Source organism: Gymnoscopelus microlampas (assembly GCF_963454915.1).
Source record: "Gymnoscopelus microlampas genome assembly, chromosome: 4".
Taxonomy (NCBI): Eukaryota; Metazoa; Chordata; class Actinopteri; order Myctophiformes; family Myctophidae; genus Gymnoscopelus; species Gymnoscopelus microlampas.
The window spans coordinates 49,781,518-49,804,487 of NC_139941.1; the positions used below are offsets into that span (position 1 = coordinate 49,781,518).

The 22,970-nt window shown below is 38.5% G+C and overlaps 1 protein-coding gene across 1 annotated transcript in view; it reads left to right on the forward strand.

Annotated features, from left to right (window-relative positions):
* Positions 1–361: 361 nt before the first annotated feature.
* LOC311042947 (H-2 class II histocompatibility antigen, E-S beta chain-like) overlaps positions 362–22,970 on the forward strand; it is a 133,023-nt gene continuing 110,414 nt past the window's right edge. The window contains exons 1-3 of the mRNA XM_084054056.1: positions 362–482; positions 1,992–2,075; positions 3,976–4,230. Of these exons, the coding sequence (XP_083910182.1) occupies positions 2,009–2,075; positions 3,976–4,230 (322 nt within the window). The 5' untranslated portion in view covers positions 362–482; positions 1,992–2,008. The remainder of the gene's footprint in view (positions 483–1,991; positions 2,076–3,975; positions 4,231–22,970) is intronic.

Genomic DNA, 22,970 nt, shown 5'->3' on the forward strand with positions numbered 1-22,970 from the left:
GCAGCTCCATCGTTTTAGTTATTTTCAGAAAGAGAAAGACAAGAAGACGGGGGAGGGGCAAGGAGAGAATAAAAGATGAATTAAACAAAGATATGTACAGTACATACGGTATGTACATGAGGAGACATAAGGTGCATCAGCAGCAGCTATACATGATATGTGCAAAAATCCAGACTGTCCTCTTTCCAGAAACAGATGATGTAACATCATATCTTTAATCTGATTGGCTGATTCTTCTGAACTAAAGAACGAGTCCTCCTTCATTCTCTTTCAGACTCCAGAACTTCTCTTCCAGTAAGCATTGTTTACTCTGATCTGTTTATTCTGATCTGTTTATTCTCATCTGTTTATTCAGATCTGTTTATTCTCATCTGTTTATTCCCATCTATTAAATTCAGTTCAGTTTTGATCAGTGATGATAAAGATTACAGCCACCCTCCTCATCCTCTCCTCTGTACTTCATGTCAAAGCGATTCCAGGAAGTAAGTACATTATATTTATGTTATTATATAATATATACATTTATATCTACTGTTATTATATAAAACCAAATAAGAACGATGCACAATACAAACAAATGACACACATGCACGCGCGCACACACGCACGCACGCACGCACGCACGCACGCACGCACACACACACACACACACACACACACACACACACACACACACACACACACACACACACACACACACACACACACACACACACACACACACACACACACACACACACACACACACACACTGATCACATGACCAGTGTGTTTTTAAAGACATTTGATGGTTTCAGCAGTGAGATGTAATGAGGCTTGGATTGATGTTTAATGAACCTGAACAGCATTTTACCAGTGACGCTGAACACACACACACACATACGCACACGCACACGCACGCGCGCACACACACACACACACACACACACACACACACACACACACACACACACACACACACACACACACACACACACACACACAAAAGCGATGTTAGCCTCTGTCAGTAGGGGGGGCAAGATTTTGTCGGGGTGGGGGGGGGACAAAATGTAACTCTGACTGGTATTATTTTACACTATAGAATTGGAAATAATAAACCATATTCACATGGTGGCCATTTTTTCATTTTGCATTGAAGAAACGGGGTGGCATTTCATTAACCTAATAGCAAAATGGCCGCCGTGTGAATATGGTCTTCAGAGACCACACCCCCTTGTCACCCTGCATAATAATACATATGTACAGAGTAGACCAGTGGAGTGCTCCAGCATTTTATTTGGGTTTTCTCTTCTGAAGTGACCAGATATTTTACTTTCTGATTCAAGTTGTCCCCCTTTCTTTCTTTCTTTCTTTCTTTCTTTCTTTCTTTCATTCTTTCTTTCTTTCTTTCTTTCTTGTGTTCCTCTTCAACATAATCAGAATCATCTATATTGTCACATCACAGGTTATGTGGGTGAAATTATTTTTTGTGCAGCTCCATTTTAGTTATTTTCAGAAAGAAAAGAAGACGGGGATGGGGGGGGTAAGGAGAGAATAAAAGATGAATTAAACAAAGATATGTGCATACTGTATGTGCATGAGGTTAGACACAAGGTACAGTATGTACATTAGGTTAGACACAAGGTGCATAAGGTACAGCATGTAAATGAGGAGACATAAGGTGCATGAGCAGCAAATATATACTGTTCATGATATGTGCAATAATCAAGACTGTCGTCTTCTTGGAAACAGATGATGTAACATCATATATTTAATCTGATTGGCTGATTCTTCTAAACTACAGAACAGATCCTCCTTCATTCTCTTTCAGACTCCAGAACTTCTCTTTCAGTAAACATCTGTTTATTCTGATCTGTTTATTCTCATCTGTTTATTCTCATCTGTTTATTCTCATCTGTTTATTCTGATCTGTTTATTCTCATCTGTTTATTCTCATCTGTTTATTCTGATCTGTTTATTCTGATCTCTTTATTCTCATCTGTTAAATTCAGATCAGTTTTGATCAGTGATGATGAAGATTACAGCCACCCTCCTCATCCTCTCCTCTGTACTTCATGTCAAAGCGATCCCAGGAAGTAAGTACATTATATATTTTTTATTTATTTAATTAGCCTACTTCTGACCAATCATGTACCTCTCACCTGAAACAGTTCCGGATGCTGACTGACTGACTGACTGACTGACTGACTGACTGACTGACTGACTGACTGACTGACTGACTGACTGACTGACTGACTGACTGACTGACTGACTGACTGACTGACTGACTCACACACACACACACACACACACACACACACACACACACACACACACACACACACACACACACACACACACACACACACACACACACACACACACACACACACACACACACACACACACACACACACACACACACACACACCTTTTACTACCTGTATATACAATATTGAATCTTGAATGTTGGTCCAAATACATAAACATTAAAACAGATGTTAGGAACTGTTGTTGTGACATCATGAAATATGGAGAATATAATATAATACATCATGAAAATGAGGGTTTTGTGCAGAGGGAGGAGGAGGGGCCCATTATAGAACCCTGGGGATTACAGAAACCTCACATCTCCATATTTCATCATATAAGAGTGTTGCACACATATGGCTGTACATTTGTTATACCTCTTTGTAGCTGCTGCTATGTAAAATGTACTATTTGAACTGTTAAAGAAATGTTACACAGTATGGGTGTATGGCGACTATGGAGACAAACGTATTCAGTCACCGAGAGGTTAAATCGGGGGAAACGGTTACCTGCCAGACGCGCTGCTTGTCAATAATTCACTGTTCCAGGGTACTGCGTTTTGTTCATTTTATTAAAGCTAAAAACAATTCATTTAGTGGCATTAAAATACACTAGAATCATAGCATAGTGTTGAGCTATACCGTGTGGTCAGCAAAGTTGGACTTCCCCCGTTCACCCCCTCTCCATTTCATTCATGAAACCCTGAGGTGAAGCTGCTGACTGACTGACTGACTGACTGACTGACGTAGCACCAACACCATGTGACCTCTTTGTGAATGGAGTGACCAATGAATCAATTAACAACCATAACAACCCATCATAGCTTTCTATACCTGTCACCAACAGTGGGGTTTATTTGACTTATGTATTATTGTAAAGTATACTTTTTTATTTATTGGTAAAATAAATTACTTAAAGTACCAAAAGTAGTCATTATGCATAATGTCCTGTTTCACAAGTTATCGTCTAAAAAAATGTATACAAATCTTTTGAAAATAGCAGATCTACAAGTTCTGCTATTTTCAAATGGCCAAAATATATACAGTATAGGGCTGAAGTGGGTAATGTATATTTTGTAATAATAATCAAAATCTACAAAGTAACTAGTTACTAAAGTTGTCAAATAACAGTAGTGGAGTAAAAGTACAATGTTTGTCACTGAGATGTAGTGGAGTAAAAGTATTCAAAATTGGAGATACTCAAGTAAAGTAAAAAATACCTCAAAATTGTACTTAAGTACAGTACTTAGTTGTGTACTAAGTACTTAGTTACGACAGCGCCACGCTACTCGGCCGCTACGGCGGGTGTGCGCTCGGCGCTGCGCACGGTAAACGCTGATCAAGGACGACACGGAGACGTCGGGTCCTGACGAGCGGACGCTGCGGTGGGCGGGGCGTGGAGACGCCGTCACAATAGAAATCTGATTTAATACCTGGTTGTTGTGAGTGACATCATGAAATATATGTTTCCTTATGAATTACTTTCATATTATAAATAAATAAATAAATACATGAAAACATTTGAATCTGTTTCAGTGTGAATAAAACGTTTAACAGGAAGCTACTTTTAATATCCAACCTGTCACTATAAGAACCAAACATGATTGTTTAACATGATGATTATGTGTTATTGTCACTGTGAAGAAGTTTGTTGTTGAATTTAATGTCATCTTTGTTTTGTTTCCAGTGTTCCATGAGGAGATTAATGTCCTTGGCTGTTCAGACACAGTTAAAGACTCATATAAAGAGTGGATGTGGGCGCTGGATGGTGAAGTGATGGCGTACGCAGACTTCAACAAAGGGAAGGTGGTGGAGCCTCAGCCTCCGTTTGTAGATCATATGACCTATGCAGGAGCTTATGAATATGCTTTGGGTGAGCAGGCGTTCTGCAAATCCGAGCTGGACACCGTTCGCACTGCCTTGAAGAAACCACCAGTGAAAGGTACATGAATACTATGAACACAATAGTTATTAACTAAAACGGTTGAATAAATACAGTGGTGTAAAGTAACTGTACAATTTTGACATATTTTTACTTTACTTGAGTATTTCCAGTTTTCAGTACTTTTACTTTACTCCATTACATCTCAGAGGCAAATATTGTACTTTTACAATTATTTGAAAACTATTATTTGAAAACTTTAGTTACTAAAAAACTTTAGTTACTAATTATATTACTTTGCTGATATAAATGTTTATATTATAAAACATACATTTCAAAACTGTAGTACTTTTACTTTAGGTACTTTAAGTATATTTTGATGCCAATACTTTTGTACTTTCACTAAAGTAACATTTTGAACACAGGCCTTTTACTTGTAACAGATTATTTCTACATTTCAGTATCGATACTTTTACTTAAGTAAATCATGCAAGTACTTTTTCCACCACTGAATACACACACGCCCGCGCACGCCCGCGCACGCACGCACACGCACACACACACACACACACACACACACACACACACACACACACACACACACACACACACACACACACACACACACACTTTGATTTATCTATTTAGGATTTTCAGTTAAAAAACATGAATCATGTCAAAATCCAAGATAATACAATTAAACAACAGTTACCATCAAAATAAAGTGAGAAGCAATTTTTTTAAATGGATTTTGGTATCCGTCTTTAAGTAAATGTACTCAAGTACTGTACTTAAGTAAAATGTTGAGGTATTTGGACTTTACACGAGTATTTCCAATTTCTAATACTTTTTTTTCTACTCCACTACATCTCAGAGGCAAATATTGTACTTTTACTCCACTAAAATTATTTGAAAAAACTTTAGTTACTTTGTAGATTTTGATTATTACTACAAAACATACAGTAACCACTTCAGCCCTATATCGGCCATTTGAAAATAGCCGATCTACATGTGTGACGCATTGTGAGCTTGTAGATCTGCTATTTTCAAAAGATTTGTATACATTTGAAAACTTGAAATGGGTCATTTTGTATAATGAGTACTTTTACATTTGGTACTCTAAGTACTTTTTGATGCAAATACTTTTATACTTTAACTCAAGTATTTTGAATTCCGTACTTTTAATTGTAGCAGAGTATTTTTACATTGCAGTATTGATACTTTTACTTAAATGAAACATTTGAGTACTTTTTCAACCACTGAAGGCTGGTAGAGTGTGTTGTTACTGTTGTTTTATGGTCGTATCATTTATCAATTAATAAAAGAAATTGCGAGCATGTGACTGGCACTGCATCGTGCACCCCCCCTCCCCCCAGCGCACTGCAGACAGACAGACAGACAGACAGACAGACAGACAGACAGAGTTATTGTTTACTCAGCCACGCTAGACAATTGGACACATAGAGAAAAAAACTTAACTGGTAGATCAATCTCATTGTATTTAAGATATTCAATATACATTCTAAACATTTTAATGCCAGATTTCACATCCTGAACCTATTTTAGACTTTATGTAGTGACATGTTTGGCCGATAGGGGGCAGTTAGCCTAGTGTTGATATTATACAGATGATAGTAAAACTGAACATTAATGACATTTTTAATTGTCTGTTTCCAGATGGATATGTGTTCTATGATGCTATGCACTGTGTGTTTAACTCCAGTGAGCTGAAGGACATACAGTTCATATACTCAAAGAATTTCGATGGTGATGAGTACCTCAGGTGGGACAGTAGAGTAGATCAGTGGGTTGGATACACTGAGCTTGGTGTGAAGAACGCAGAGCGCCTCAATAAAGATCCTACACAACTGCGTGGGATGAGAGCAAACCGAGAGGCATTCTGCAAAAACAACATTGAGATCAGATACTCCTCTGTTCTGAACAAGAGAGGTGAGCTGATCTCAGAGCAGCACTCAACACTCATCACCTCATAAACTATAACATGAAATCACATGATTTTATTCTGTGATGATTAATGGTGTTAATATTGATCTGATAATGATTATAAAATATTACTTAATCTGCTGACAAACATTTCAGATCCTCTTAACCCATTAAGATCTGAAGAAGCATCTGTGTCACATTTTGATTTGAGCTAAAAAGCATTACTTTACACTTTGGCTATTAAAAAATAGCAGATCTACAAGCTCATAGCGCGGAACAAAGTATTTTGAGATGGACGTCGGCATTTTGGGTGGTCCTTTACATGAAAAAGTTTGAGAACTACTGATAAAGAAACAATAGTTTTTCAGAAAACTGGATTTAGAAGACATTTGTAAAATCGGCCTCAGGTCTTAATGGTTAAAACACTTAAAGGGATAGTTCACCCCAAAAATGACTTATTTTCTATCAATTACACCCCATGAAGCCTTGAATTCATGGAGATTTTTTAGCTTTTGTCGCATTCCTGAGACAATAATTTGATTGATTAATTTGGAAAGATAATAATGTCTCTGGTAGGAGACTCAAAGGAGACTCTTTGAGTCTCTTATCGGAGAGACCGCCAGGGGCGCCGGAACGGAATATGAGGTGGGGGGACACATCCGGGACACATGCACGCGCGCGTATGTGGATCACGGGCGCGTGCGCGCGAAAATTCGGTTCGCCTCGCGAAAAATTTGGTTCGCCTCGCGCGCGCGGTGCTCGCGAGGTGCGGGGGACTGGACTGATTTTATTATTTATAAAAAATAATTTAAAAAACATTTTTTTTTTTGGCTGGACTGAAAAGTGGGGGGACAAAGTGTCCTTTAATTAAACAGGCTCCGGCGCCACTGGAGACCGCCGGTCATCAAATTATTGGCTTAGGAATGCGACAAAAACTAAAGAAAATCTAGTTCTAGTTCAAGGCTAGGTCTATTGCTACAGTCTGCAGATTATGATGGTAGATTGGGAGTGAGTCTGCAGCTCTAACTGCAATGGGCAGTTTGTTCCACCGTTTGGGAGCCAGAAGGGAGAAGAGTCTAGGACGTGTGGAGCGTTGACCAGGGTGTTTTAGAGAAGGAAAAAGAGTCTAGGACGTGAGGAGCGTCGTCCAGGGTGTTTTAGATAAGATTCTGACAGCTTCCCTGTGTTAGCTGATCTGAGTGAGCGGGAGGGGTTGTAAGCCTGTTGAAGCTTTCTAGATCATTTGGATCTCATTTGGATAATATACAATTATTAATGATAATGACATATTCAAATGACTGGTATATATTAATAAGTGTAATAATGATGATAGTAATAATAATAATATTCTTATTTATCCAGTGGAGCCCAAAGTGAGACTGAAGTCAGAGACTCCCCCTCGTCGTGGTGAACACACTCACATGCTGAGGTGCAGCAGCTACGACTTCTATCCTAAAGTGATCCTGGTGACCTGGTGGATAGGTCAAGAACCTTTGACCTCTGGTCTCTCCTCTACCGCTGAGCTGTCTGATGGAGACTGGTACTACCAGTACCACTCCTACCTGGAGTACACACCCAGGTACACACCTAACAGACACTATACATAGAAATACACACCTAATAGACACCTATACATAGAAATACACACCTAATAGACACCTATACATAGAAATACACACCTAATAGACACCTCTACTGGTACTACCAGTACCACTCCTACCTGGAGTACACATCCAGGTACACACCTAACAGACACCTATACAGAGAAATACACACCTAATAGACACCTCTACTGGTACTACCAGTACCACTCCTACCTGGAGTACACACCCAGGTACACACCTAACAGACACCTATACAGAGAAATACACACCTAATAGACGCCTATACATATATTCTTTAAAAATAAAACAAGTGTTACTCTCTTGCTGAAAATGGCCCATTAATTGGTAGGCTAATATTAAGTCACACACACGGTATACGCTATAACGTGCTTATCTCGTTATTTAGTTTCTTCTGCCTCTTGCCTTCCTATTGTTTCTGCAATGGGGAGGGAATAGTGGAATACACAATAAACACTAGAGCGGAGGAGAGCCCAGCGGGGCATTCATGCTCCTACACAAACAAAGTCAAACAAAATATTAACAAAGATCAACGGATCAATATGTCGTTTCAGCGTGTAGATTGGGTACTATTACTGTGTGTGTGTGTGTGTGTGTGTGTGTGTGTGTGTGTGTGTGTGTGTGTGTGTGTGTGTGTGTGTGTGTGTGTGTATTACAGATCAGGAGAGAAGATCACATGCATGGTGGAACATCCCAGCCTGACCGCGCCTATCAAGATGGACTGGGGTCAGTTACTGTAATCTAGTGTAATCTACTGTCAAAATAGCAGATCTACAAGCTCATAGCGCGGCACCGAGTGCCGCACTATGAACTTGTAGATCTGCTATTTTTGAAAAATCGTGAACATTTGTGCAAATCTTTGAATATATGTATTTTTAAAGCAAACATTTGTAACTGTAAAATGTCTCTCAACATATGTCTTAATTTTTCTGAAAAAATATATCAGTAGTGCTCAAACTTTTTCTTGTCAAGGACCCCCAAATTGATATGTTTTTGGCCGCTGATCCCCATCAAAATATGTTGTTCCAGAAGAAAATGTTTGAGTTAAAAACGTTGTTTAAAAAATAAAATATATAAATTATATTCAAACATTTGCACAAATGTTCAAGATTTTTCAAAAATAGCAGATCTACAAGCTCATAGCGCGGCACTCGGTGTCGCGCTATGAGCTTATTGATTTGATAAAAGCAGATTAAAGACCAGATTGATTTGATAAAAGCTGATAAAAGACCAGCTTGATTTGATAAAAGCTGATAAAAGACAAGATTGATTTGATAAAAACAGATTAAAGACCAGATTGATTTGATAAAAACAGATCAAAGACCAGATTGATTTGATAAAAACAGATCAAAGACCATATTGATTTGATAAAAGTAGATCAAAGAGTCATCATGGTTTTATCAATGTGAAAACAAGACAGTTTTCTAAGACAGAACAAGCGCTGATGTTCTTTTTTACAAACTGCCTCACAGTTCTGAGTCTATGACTCTGTCCCAAGATACTTTCTGCACATTCCACAGCCTGGTTTATAATCATCATAGTAAAAGGTTGATTCATGTCTTCTAAAATCTATCATCATATCCTTTGTTTTGGATGTATTTAGCTCTAAGAAGGACATGTCACATCAGGTGACAAACTCCTCAAGGACTGGACCAATAGGGTTGGACTCATTATTACTTAACAGACTCACAATGACTGTGTCGTCTGTTTATTGTTTATTGTGTTTGGTTGTTGTAGCTTATTGTCAGATGACTCCATGTCTGAGTCAGTGAAGAACAAGGTGTTTTAATCTACTGTAATAATATGATATATGATATGATATAATATAATATAATATGATATAATATGATATAATATAATATGACATATTGGTATTGTCAGATGACTCCATGCCAGAGTCAGTGAAGAACAAGGTGGCCATGGGAGCATCAGGTCTAGTTCTGGGTCTGGTCTTGTTCCTGTCTGGATTCATCTACTTCCAGTGGAAGAAACGAGGTGATTAGCATGTTTGATTAACATGGTTTTAACATGTTTCATTAATTATTATACTACCAGTGGAACAAATGAGGTCAGATCAACAGAGGATCACATGACATGTGGAACCCTCACAGAAATGCAAACAAACAAACATGTAAAGCCACAACCTAAACTGATTTATATTGGTTAGAACACACCGGTTTAGACCAGTTTAGATAACCTAGTTAGAGATCAAAATGTGTTCTATGTTGTCACATTTAGCTTTAATACATCAGTGTTACATTTAGAGTACACACAATACAGTACATATGATTTATTTGTGTGTCTACTTTAACTGTCTCTCTTCTTCTTCTATCAGGTCGTATTCTGGTGCCGACAACCAATGATGATCTTTAGACTCCTCCCACACACCCAGGTTCACTTCCTCTTTCTTTATACTGAACTTTTTTCTTTTTGTTTATGTATAAAAGTAGAAAACACACACAAAACAACATGCTTGTGTAAGAAGTGAAACAACTAGCCTGGTAAACCATCCCGGTCGCGTGAATTTACATTATCATGTGTCTTCTGCTTAATTTATTATAATAATTAATCTAATAATCAAATGTAATAATCAAATGATTTGTTGTATCAGACAACACTGATGATAATGTGGTCAGATGAGGGGGGGGCCTGACCTTTAACCTCACATAAACTATGTCTATAAGCCTAACATTAACCCTAACCTTACTAATAACTTGTTCATGATCTATTAACCATTTATAGCATAGTTTTAAATCATTAAATCTTTAACCATTAACACACATTTAACAAGTTATGAATAACACATGAACTAATATTTTGGGAATGATTCATTTACTATTATAAGGGAAGGTTATTCTAAAGTGTTAACATGTTCACACAGTTAATACATTCCGATTCTTAATGGTTTATTGTCTTTTCACAGAACACCTGGGTGTGTTTTCAGAGAAGCAGAGAGTCATCCCTGGTGTAGAGAGGAGGAAATACATGTGTGTCCATTCAGCTTTTAAATACTCATAACAGCAGCACAATGATGACATCAACCTTTTTCACTAATGCGTCCTTTAAACAATTCAAAATGCTAATTGGCTAGCTAAGGCTAACGATAATTACTGTCTTTTCCCGGTGTTTCGCCCAGGTCAACGTGGTTTTGAGGTGAGGTTAAGGTTAGGGTTAAAGTTAGGTTTATAGATATAGTTTATGTGAGGTTAAAGGTCAGGGTTTAGGCGCCACCTGGGCGACACACCAAAGGAAGAGGGAGTCCCAATTAGTGTGGGCGGTTCATCAAATTACTTTGTATAGTTTCTGTCTTCAGAAAACACAAACATAATATTTCAGTTCTACACTATATTGAAACATTAAATAAATGATCACACACACAATCAGAGTTCTTCATATCATATATAATATTAATATCCATCTGAATGGAAGTCAGTCAACCATGTTTGTGAAAAAGGTTTTATTATTTTATATTTGACTATAAATCATTTATTATTATATAATCATTTATAATGTGTGATAATTAATGTGTTAGGGTCATCATGACATCACTATTTCCCTGTGATGGGTGGACCTGGTCCTCTAGGGTGGTCTGAGGTGATGGGTGGACCTGGTCCTCTAGGGTGGTCTGAGGTGATTATTTATCTTTCCGTTTTTCAGCTCCACTGTTGTGTTTCTATCCGTTCCTTCCCCCCTGGGATATGGGCCCCTGATCATGAATGGTTTGAAGTTCAGATGTTAGGGTTATTTTGGCTTTAATTTGCTTGGTTTGAATGTAATGTCACAATATCAATAAAGGAATGAGAAAACATCATTGTGCCTCATGTTCTCTTACATTTCACTGCAGATGGGTTGCCAATTTCAGCCAATAAAGATTGAGTGCCCATACACAATATAGAGCTATTTAACACTGTTACTTTACAAACACTCTATAGTAATGATTACTATCACAATATAGAGCTATTTAACACTGTTACTGAACAAACACACTTTACATGTACGGGTTGTAAATGGAGAAAGTGCCAAAACCAGAAATTCCGCCATGACGCTTGTGACAGACAAGCGTCATGTGAACCATATGTAACCGGGTGTCGAGCAAGGAATTTACTATAATCGTTAAAATGTAAGACTACGCCACCTTGGTAATGGTTAACCAAGGACATTAAATATATATAACCTTTAAATCGGGTTCCCCAACATATGCAAGTTCGCCAATGAGGACTGAGACATGAGTTTCTCCCAAACAACTGGAAGTTTATGCACAGAACATTTCAGTACATTCACTTATTAAAGGGTTACTTAAAATATCTACTGCAGTGTAATACAATACAATCATAAAATCACAATATATACTGAATCCCAAGTAAAACTCACAATATTACTCACAACAAGGAACAAACGTGCTACATCCAGGGTCAATGGGCAGGTATGCAACAGTCGACCATAAACAGGGGGAGCTATAAGCTAAGTAGTCTAACCTTCGTCCAAATGACTACTAAAGAACACACACTTAATCACACAGCAAGAAGGACAGAGCGACACCGTGCAAAGAGGTGCTCGCGTTCACACAACACATCAAACCTTAATATGGTCGTGGACTACTGTGATCCTACGTGACCCCTGCAGCTGGTCGGCTATACCCCCCGGCTCCCGTTGACTCAAGATAGCAGCGGCGCTCGCCACGTGTTGGGGGAGAACAAACAAAACAGAAATATAAATTAGTACAATGGGAAATGGCTCAATAAACAAAAACAATAAAACTCAGACTAAACAAAACAGCAGTGGTGATAACTACAGGGAGTGGAAACAACAACATTTAGTACACTATTCAAACAAATACAATAACATAAACATAACAGTTTGATTGTATACCTTGAATTGTCAATGTTCTTTCCTATATTCCCCTCTTGGCACATGTACTCGTCACGTCGGGACTCAAGCATCATGGCCTCAACCTGGGTATTAACACAATAAATGATTAAAATACTAAAACAGCATTTTCAGTTTAACAATCAGTGTTACTCACTCAGGCAGGGAAAAGAATAAAACACACAACACATGGGACCCAGGTCGCAAGACCTGCAGCCATCAACCACAAAGCTGACTGTGTTTGGTAGACTGCAGGGCCTTTAAGTACTCCCACTGATTGGCAAATGAGGAAGTGACAGTGCAGCTGTCCTACGGTGGCCCCTGAGGCTCAACTCTGACTGGCTACACATAGCTAGCTTTTTTACATAAAGTCCCTCAGTTTGGCTGTTGCGATGTGACACTATTGTGAGCATGTACTGTATAGCTTTTTTTTATTATTATTTTTTAAATTGTGAAGTAGTGTTTCTTTTCCGATAATTTGTGAAACGTTTTTGGACATTTTTTGGGACATTTTAGCCTATAGTAACATGCCATAAATAGGGACACCAAGTTGAAAACAGCTACAGTATGACTTTGGAAAATCCAGAAAGTTCTTCTTCATCAGGTGGTTTGACCTCCCCACCTCCATCACACAACCACACGCACGCACGCACGCACGCACGCACGCACACACACACACACACACACACACACACACACACACACACACACACACACACACACACACACACACACACACACACACACACACACACACACACACACACACACACACACACACACACACACACACACAGGTCCTTTGCTTCAGAACATCAAAGGAAGAGTTTGAGGGTCATTTCTCTTTGAAGCAGAAGCTCCATAGTGTTCATACGTAAATCTTTAAACTGAAGAGCTGTTGACCTCTGGAGCACAAAGACCTTCAACTGATATAAAGTGTATAAAAAGAGTTTAAATGACCATCAATGATCTAACACAGCGGTTACCAAACCTTTTTAGCTCAAGACCCAATTGAGAGAAATTAGACGTTTGAAATATTAAAGAGGAGTACCTACATTTGCCACGTATTGTTGTACTTTCATATATTTTGATGGAATTCATTATACTGGGTAAAATCTAGCCATGGTTAGTGATGGTGTGACTATTTTCAACGTTAGTGTTATAGGATTAAGTAAATGTTACTTATCACCACTGCTTAATTGCTATTTACTACTTGAAGGATTCAGCTTCTAGTTTTTAAATAGAATGGTGAGTTATTTTCTACATAGATAGTTAAACATGTGTGAAGTATTTACAGTCTGTCTTGTTAATGTTTATCGGTAGTGTCAGTGTGAGTTAAAAGGGAGATGTTTAGATTTAAAGGTGATTTAAGTCATATTTTGCTAAAATAAGTGTTAAATAGCTCTATATTCTGATATAGTAATAGCGTGTTTGTTCAGTAACAGCGGACGCCCTGTCTCTACAGCTCTTTCATTCATTCAAATCGGGAACGCATCTGTGTAACCACTTGATCCATATTGTATACTTTAGCCATTCAAAAATAGCAGATATACAAGCTCATAGCGCGGAGAGCTTGTAGATCTGCTATTTTTTGAAACATCTTGAACACTGCACATATTTGAATATATATATTTATTTAAAGGGAACATTTTTGACTCAAGTCTTTGCCTTTGGGGATCCTTATTACAAAATATTTTGAGATGGCCAAATACATATAGGACTAGTTTTGGGAGTCCTTGCATGAAAAAGTTCCATTGATATATAGCAACAATATTTGTTTTCATAAAATTGTTAGGATTTAGAAGACATTACATGTTGTAGAATCGGTCTCAGGTCTTAATGGGTTAATACACTGAAAACTCATGTAGACTAGCTGTGTAGATCTAACAGATCTTACATCAAAGCTCTATGCTCAACTATTTACATTTTGTCCTACAGACACACAGAGACAGAGAGAGAGAGAGAGAGAGAGAGACAGAGAGAGAGAGAGAGAGAGAGAGAGAGAGAGAGAGAGAGAGAGAGAGAGAGAGAGAGAGAGAGAGAGAGAGAGACATTTACACCACATCACAGTCACTATGCTTACTATGAGAGAGAGAGAGAGAGATAGAGATAGAGACAGAGATAGAGACAGAGTCAGAGAGAGAGAGAGAGAGAGAGAGAGAGAGAGAGAGAGAGAGAGAGAGAGAGAGAGAGAGAGAGAGAGAGAGAGAGATAGAGAGAGAGATGGGGGGGGGGTCTGGGGGAGATTTGAACTTACTTCATTAGACACTATTGTAACCATTATGACAAATGAAATTCCGGGAGTAGGACAGAGGCCCTACGTCCTCCCGGAGGGGGCTCCTCACTGGCTCAGTTGTGTCAGTAGGAAACAACAGCAGAGACAACACACAGTGTGTTTTTATTTATACCTGACAGTAGTAGCCTAACTAAATGTACACCACATGACCCCAAAACACCAATCAAATGGTTACAGTTGACTATAGTGACACAATGTCATGTCACCTTTTCTTAGGCCAACATAATTGTGCTTAACGATATTATCACGTTAATCTAAATGTGCTTAAAACTCTTAAAATGGCACTTTTGTCAGCCACTCAAATCCCATGTTTACTTAATGTTAATGTTACAAGTAGAAGTCTGGAATTCAAAATGAACTTGAGTAAAAGTACTTGAGTCAAAATGTAGGTAAAGTACCACATTTAGAACAAATATGAGACATTTGTCATTCTACTACTCTGCCTCCACAATGTGGAATAACCTGACATCATCTATTAAACCAGGGGTCTTCAACGTTTTCAGGCCAAGGACCCCCTAGCTGAGAGAGAGAGATAAAGCAGGGACCCCCTACTCTATATTGTATAAAATTGTGCTTCAGATAAACGTTTTCTTTTTACTTGGTCTGCTCCGTTTTCCCTCTACACCTATATCTCTTTGCCAAAAATAGCTGATCTACAAGCTCACAACGCCTCGCGCTGCGAGGCGTTGTGAGCTTGTAGATCTGCTATTTTTGGCTAAAGCTCTCCTCAGAAAAGGGATGCTAGGGTTCAAGTGGTTAATATACAAAAAAATAATCATATCACACAAAGATTTTGCGGACCCCCATGTAGTAGCTCTAAGGACCCCCTAGGGGTCCCGGACCCCCTGTTGAAGACCCCTGCATTAAACTAAGGATGTGAATCACAGGTTTCTTTCAAAAAGTGTCCTGAAAAAAACATCTATCAGGAGGAGGAGACCACAAGGGGAGATGAATGCATCCTCTGTTATTATTTACCCCTTTTGTGCCAGGGAAACAAATACCCTAAATCTTCATTATTTAGAAATAACTGTTAATAATAATCTGCAGAAACACAACATAATTGCCTCCTAACGCCTGCAACTTTAACTTGATACCGATGTTGACCGATAGTGGCAAATATCGTCCAATACCGATATGTGGCCGATATATCGGTGAATCCCTATTTATTTCTGACTAATACATAATTGAATGGATCAAATCAATGTGACCTGATGACGAGGACAAAGTGTGTGTTCCTCACATTAAGGCCAGAAACAGACCAGAAAGAAACCAATTAACAATTATTTTAGACATGGGTTATAATTTAATTAAGATTGGGACAGCCCCACTTAATCCAAGACACAGCTTGGAACACATTAATTACAAAGATAAAGATCAGATTTTTTTTTAACAGAGAGGTAAATAATATAGTTTATGGGTCTGAGTCTGTGTAATAATTATTAGTCTGACAGAAAAGTCACTGATATGTCTAGTGTGATTATGAGCCTCCATGTTGACCTTACCTGGGACTGCCAGCAGAGGGCATCAGAGTCATGCTCTGATCTGCTGAACCAGTAATCAGTGACATTGGTGGAAAGTAACCAATTACATGTACTCAATTACTGTACTTAAGCACCCTTTCGAGGTATTTTTTACTTTACTGGAGTATTTCCGGTTTTAAATACTTGTACTTTTACTCCACAAAAATCATTATTAACATAAACATACATTAACCTCTTCAGCCATATACGTAGACTATTTGAAAATAGCCGATCTACAAGCTTGTAGATCTGCTATTTTCAAACGATTTTTATACAATATGTATTGAAAGCTTGTGAAATGGGGCATTCTGCATAATGAGTACATTTACTTTTGTACATAAAAGCAATTTTGATTACCAGACTGTTACTTGTAACAGAGTGTTTCTACATTGCAGTATTGATACTTTTACTTAAGTAAAACATGTGAGTACTTTTTCCACCACTTATCAGTGAATATACAGCCTGGCAACAGGCAGCCTCCTCCACTCATCAGCTCTCAGGAGACATGTGTAATCCAGACAGAGCAGATAGTAATCACATCCTTTACTCTCTCTAGAGTTATAGACCTGTGAGGGTCCATCTGGACGCTGACCTCCTGAGTGTCTTAATCCATCAAGACCGGGAATGCATCTGTGTCATTTCAAGATTTATTGGGCTGTTAAAAAATAGCAGATCTACAAGCTCATAGCGCGGCACAGAGTGCCGCGCTATGAGCTTGTCGATTTTTTTTTAATTGTGGAAGATTTGTGCAAATCTTTGAATATTAATATGTTTTAACACCGATTTGTGATTCTGGGGGTCACTGGAACAACACATGTTGAGATGGGGGTCCGCGGCCAAATACATATCATTGTGGGTGGTCGTTGACATGGAAAAGTTGGAGCACCACTGATATAGCAACACACTGTACACACACTATAGCAACAAAACATTTAAGATATGTATTTGGCCGCGGACCCCCATCTCAAAATGTTTTGTTCCAGGGACCCCCATCTCAAAATGTTTTGTTCCAGGGACCCCCATCTCAAAATGTTTTGTTCCAGGGACCCCCATCTCAAAATGTTTTGTTCCAGGGACCCCCATCTCAAAATGTTTTGTTCCAGGGACCCCCAAAGAAAGAAAAGATTTGAATTACAAATGTTCGCTTTGAAAAATATATATATTCAAAGATTCCTTCAAAGTCTTCAGTGCATATCGTCACTGTCCAGAAGAAACCCCGATATCTCCATCATTTACACCTTTTATGTGTTTTTTTTCTACGTATACTCATTCACTGCCAGAGTAAATAAATAAATCACCCACTGCCAGCCATTTTTCAACTTGTATCTTATGTGTGGATGCACCCTATGGGTGCATCCACACATAAGATACAAATTGACGCTCGGAAGTCGGTAGTTCCATCCACTGCTATGGGGGAAAATAATTTAAAGACTGTCCCGATGCGCGTCTGAAGCTCATTATCCGGGTTCCGCTATTATATGGTAAACTATCACCCGGAAGAGATAGGCACCAACCAATAGGACAGATACGTCCTGTGTTCTCTGTCATTTATTCCTCCGTCCTCACTTGTATAAATAGCACTAGTCAAAGAACTACACTTCCTCTCTAGTCAAAGAACTACACTTCCTGAAAGCAATAAGATTTGAGTTACAAATGTTGGCTTTAAAAATATAAATATTGAAAGATTTTCAGATAAAAAAAACATCAGATCAAGCTCATAGCGCAGCACTCGGTGCCGTGTGGACACTTGGTGTCCAGTATCACTGACACCATGCTGTGACCATAGCAACGACCCCATGACCCCCCTCCTATCAGCCGGTCAGCAGAATATCCTCTGTAGAACCTTTCACCATTACACCATTTTTTTTTTTTTTTTACCCAAAGACCAAGGAGATATGATTTTTCGAAGGAAAAGACTCCCATCCACTTCCTTGTTAACTTAAAGCTTAAAAATTCTGTATCTCAGCTCCTGAGTACTTTTTTCTTTTCAATGAAAAATCTCTGGCAGTGGGCAAACGCGGCCAGCAATAAGTCTGGCAGTGAATGAGTTAACCCATTAAGACCGGGACGCATCCATGTCATTTTTACATTTCTTTGGCTAAATGGTAAAAGGTAAATAATGGTAAATGGTGCATTTATAAAGCTCTTTTATCCAAAGCTCTTTACATAGATTGTTCATTACATTCACCCATTCACACACACATTCATACACCGATGGAGGAGGAAACCATGCAAGGCACCAACCTGCTCATCTGGAGCAATTAGGGGTTCAGTGTCTTGCTCAAGGACACTTTGAAACTAACTCTGGGGGAGCCCGGGATCAGACTGGGAACCTCACGGTTCCCATCCGGCCACTCTACCCCCTGAGCCACTGCCACTACTCAAAAATAACAGATCTACAAGCTCATAGTGGGAGCTTGTAGATCTGCTATTTTAGAAGAATTGTGAAAATGTGTGCAAATCTTTTAAAGCAAACATTTTTTACTCAAATATTTGCTTCTGGGGGGTCCCTGGAACAACGTATTTTGAGATGGGGGTCCGCGGCCAAATACATATGATTTTGGGGGTCCTTGACATGAAAAAAGAACCACTGATATCATAGCAACATAAGTTTTTTTTTTTAAACTGTTAGTATTTAGAAGACATTTGTAGAATCCCCAGAATAATCCCTAAAAAAGATTTGCGTTACAAATGTTTGCCTTAAAAACAAGATTTGCACACATTTTCATGGTTTAAAAAATAGCAGATCTACAAGTTCATAGCGCGGTACTCAGTGCCGCACTATGAGCTTGTAGATCTGCTATTTTTTGTAATAGCCAAAGAAATCTGAAAATGACACAGATGCGTTCCCGGTCTTAAAGGGTTATTTAGACCAGTGGTTCTCAAACTTTTTCGTGCCAAGGACCCCCACATTGATATGTATGTGGCCGCGGACCCCCACCTGAAAAGATGTTGTGCCAGGGACCCCCAGAAGCAAAGATTTGAATTACGAATGTTAGCTTTTAAAAAATGTATATTCAAAGATTTGCACAAATGTTCACGATTAAAAAAAAAAATAGCAGATCTACAAGCTCATAGTGCGGTACTCGGTGCCGCGCTATGAGCTTGTAGATCTGTTATTTTTGAATAGTCAAAGTATAAAAGGTTAAAAATATTGTGACGCTATATTAACTAATTTTGCTGGTACCCCCCCCCCCGCCCAAGGACCCCTGGGGGCTTTGAGAAGCAATGATTTAGAGCTATTTCATCCAGAGGGGGACATGTGTTTTCCAGCTCCACCCAGCTGAGTGCTGCCAACAGAGGACACAACACATAGCTGGGTATGGGAAGCCTTCTGCTGTCACTTTACCCGGAATGACCCAAAGTAGAAACTTAAAGATCTCTGTGCTGCTTACCTTAACCCATTCAATCCGGGAACGCATCCAAGTCATTTTACATTTCTTGGGCTGTTCAAAAATTGAGATTCTTTCAGTATATATATTATTTTTAACTCAAATCTTTTTGAGTTAAAAAAAAAAAGTTTTTTGAAAAACGTATGTTACTATAATATCAGTGGTTCCCAAACCTTTTCATGTCAAGGACCCCCAAAATGATATGTTTTTGGCCACTGACCCACATCTCAAAATATGTTGTTCTACGGCCCCCCCAAAAGCAAAGATGTGAGTTAAAAATGTTCGCTTTATATATATATGTATTCAAAGATTTGCACACATTTTCACGATTTTTCAAAAATAGCAGATCTGCAAGCTCATAGCGCGGCACTCGGTGCCGCGCTATGAGCTTGTAGATCTGCTATTTTCAAAAAAAAAATGTAATTTTACTTTTGGTAGGCTACTTTAAGTATATTTTGATGCCTATACTTTTGTACTTTTACTCAACTCAGTTTTGAATTCCGGACGTTTAATTGTAACTGAGTATTTCTCCATTGCAGTATTGATACTTTTACTTAGGTAAAAAAAATTGAGTACTTTTTCCACCACTGGAAAGCAGTTGGTTTATCAGTCTGGTGGTGTCGATCTGTTTCTCTACAGTCCAATCAAACAGCTCCAGGCTGACCTTCCCAGTAGTCTGACCATCACAAACAACACATAACTGGCACCACATCTGTCACAAGGACAAACACACTGACAAGCTCAAATTAAATAAGTCAATTCACCTCAGAGACACCACCCACCCAAGCGTTCAATTGCAAAGTTCAACTGATTGCTCATTTGTGGGTGAATTTGTACTTTGACCTTGATCTAAACGCATGTTCATGAATTCTGGTGATCTCAAAAGTATCACCAAATGAAAGGGCATCCCCTAATTTAGTTGGAAATAATACGTTCAATGTTTTTTCTACAGTGTTTGGTTCCAAATGTAAATTGGACTAGCGGCCATTTTGACAGAGACAAACGTCCTACTACTAGGACAGAGGTGGAGAACTGCTACTCAGGGTCTTACCTGTATAGATGAATCAAGCAGGTCAGATATCCTCTGTGGGCGGGTCCTACGGCTGGCCACACCCCTTCCACCATCGTACTATTCACACTCCCTGGGTTGTCAAAAACACAATCTGCACAAAGAGCAGAATAGTAAATTATTCTGTTCTCTTTCTTTGTTCTTATGAGACCTCATTGACTTATTTTCTTCTTCATAATATCTTACAACTTAACTAAGGATATAGTAGCCTACTTCAAATATAATGGAATAATGTATAGTCATGGTCAGTATCATGCTCAATATCATGGTCAATATCTTGGTCAGTATCACAACACAAATTAACGCATGGATTATTTTAAAAATTAATAATTTAACTTTTAACTATACTATAAATTATTCTCAACCTTTTAATACACCATTTTAATATATTCCCCTTTTAACCATTAATTTGTATCTCTAATGTATTTAATATATGTAAATTATAACCATCTCTAAATGTATTTAATATATGTAAAGTATAACCATCCAGGTACTTGTAGCTAAAACAAACCATTAGTGTCTCAAGACACTCAAACCAAATGGTTTTCATGTCACAAAATAAGCAGAATGACCCTTTAATGTCTCACTATGCATTGCTGCTGCCTCACTAACCAAGGCTAGCTTGCTAGCTTATAGCTTAGCATCTTGGTTAGCATTAAACCTCTTCATAAACATCAGTAAAATAATACAGTGTTGACACTAGAGTACGTTTAAAACATTAACACAACATTAACACAACCACTGGTTGTTTTTTTATCAAGTATTTGGACTCAAACAAGCAAATAAAGTATGTTATGTAAACAGAATTCTCTTTGGTCTGTGGACTCTAATGTCTCATTAGCTCTGATGTATTATGGAAACGTACAATAAATGATGATTATTCTGTGTTTTCATACCAGAAGTTCTTCTTCACAGCAACCAAACAAAACCACCTGGCAGGAAGTGACGCTTACAGAACAGGAAGCAGTTCCTGAATATATAGAGTGTAAAAAGCATAGACATATAAAGGTAGACGCCTCCTTCGGCTCTGAGGCTATGGTATCACGCGGGCCATTTTAGCGTAGGATATCTTTCCTGAAGCTTCCGCGTGTGTCACAGAAGGGGGCGTTCGGTAGGCCAATCAGAGGCAGCTGGGGGCGGGACAACTAGATTCTGACAGGTCTTAGAAAAGACGCACTGTGATTGGCCAGTAGTCAACGCGCTGTGAGCGCTGTGATTGGCCAGTAGACACTTTGAGTGTCCGTTATCCTACGCTAAAATGGCGGCCGCGATGCGAGTTGCTCCAACGAACTGCAGAGGCCAATGAGGTATCTAGGTTTCTATATCTATGGTAAAAAGTGTATTGTGCCCTCCAGTGGGAACAACATCTAACTACACCTCTAAATCACACATCTCTACACTTTGCAACACAGTCTATGGATGTCTCTATCATCTGTGAGATCCTCTGTGAGAGGAAATACTGCCTGTTGTGTCCTCTTTACATCATAATGATACTTTTCTTGGCGTTATACGTTATGTTAAAATGAATACCATACTGGGAACAAATCCTCAGAAGCTGTTGTAAGACAGCACTATAAGGGGAAAAGATAACCAAGTCATTCACATTACATGAATAACAACAGTATTCCCAACCAGACAGACAGTTTTATACAATACAATATTGTATAATGTCATCATTCTAGCGCCAATTTTTATAAAGATTGAGAAACGGGGAAGAAATATTTAAAAAAAAAAAAAATATTGTGCACCTCTAATTTGTATGAATTTACTCATGATATATTTAATATAATCCAATCAGATTGGGGAGTTTAATGAGACTATACGACGATTTGTTTTTATATAGAAAATAGGTCTTTAATTATAACCTTTATTGGAGGCTACAATTGCAAGTGTTTGAGAAACTTTCAGTGCTGATTTAGCCCATTTAGACGGGCAAGAATCTGTGTCATTTTATTTGGCTATTCAAAAATAGCAGATCTACAAGCTCATAGCCACCAAGTGCCGCGCTATGAGCTTGTAGATCTGCTATTTAAAAAGAAATGGTATATATTTTTTAAAGCGAACATTTGTAACTCAAATCTCCAGGAGGGG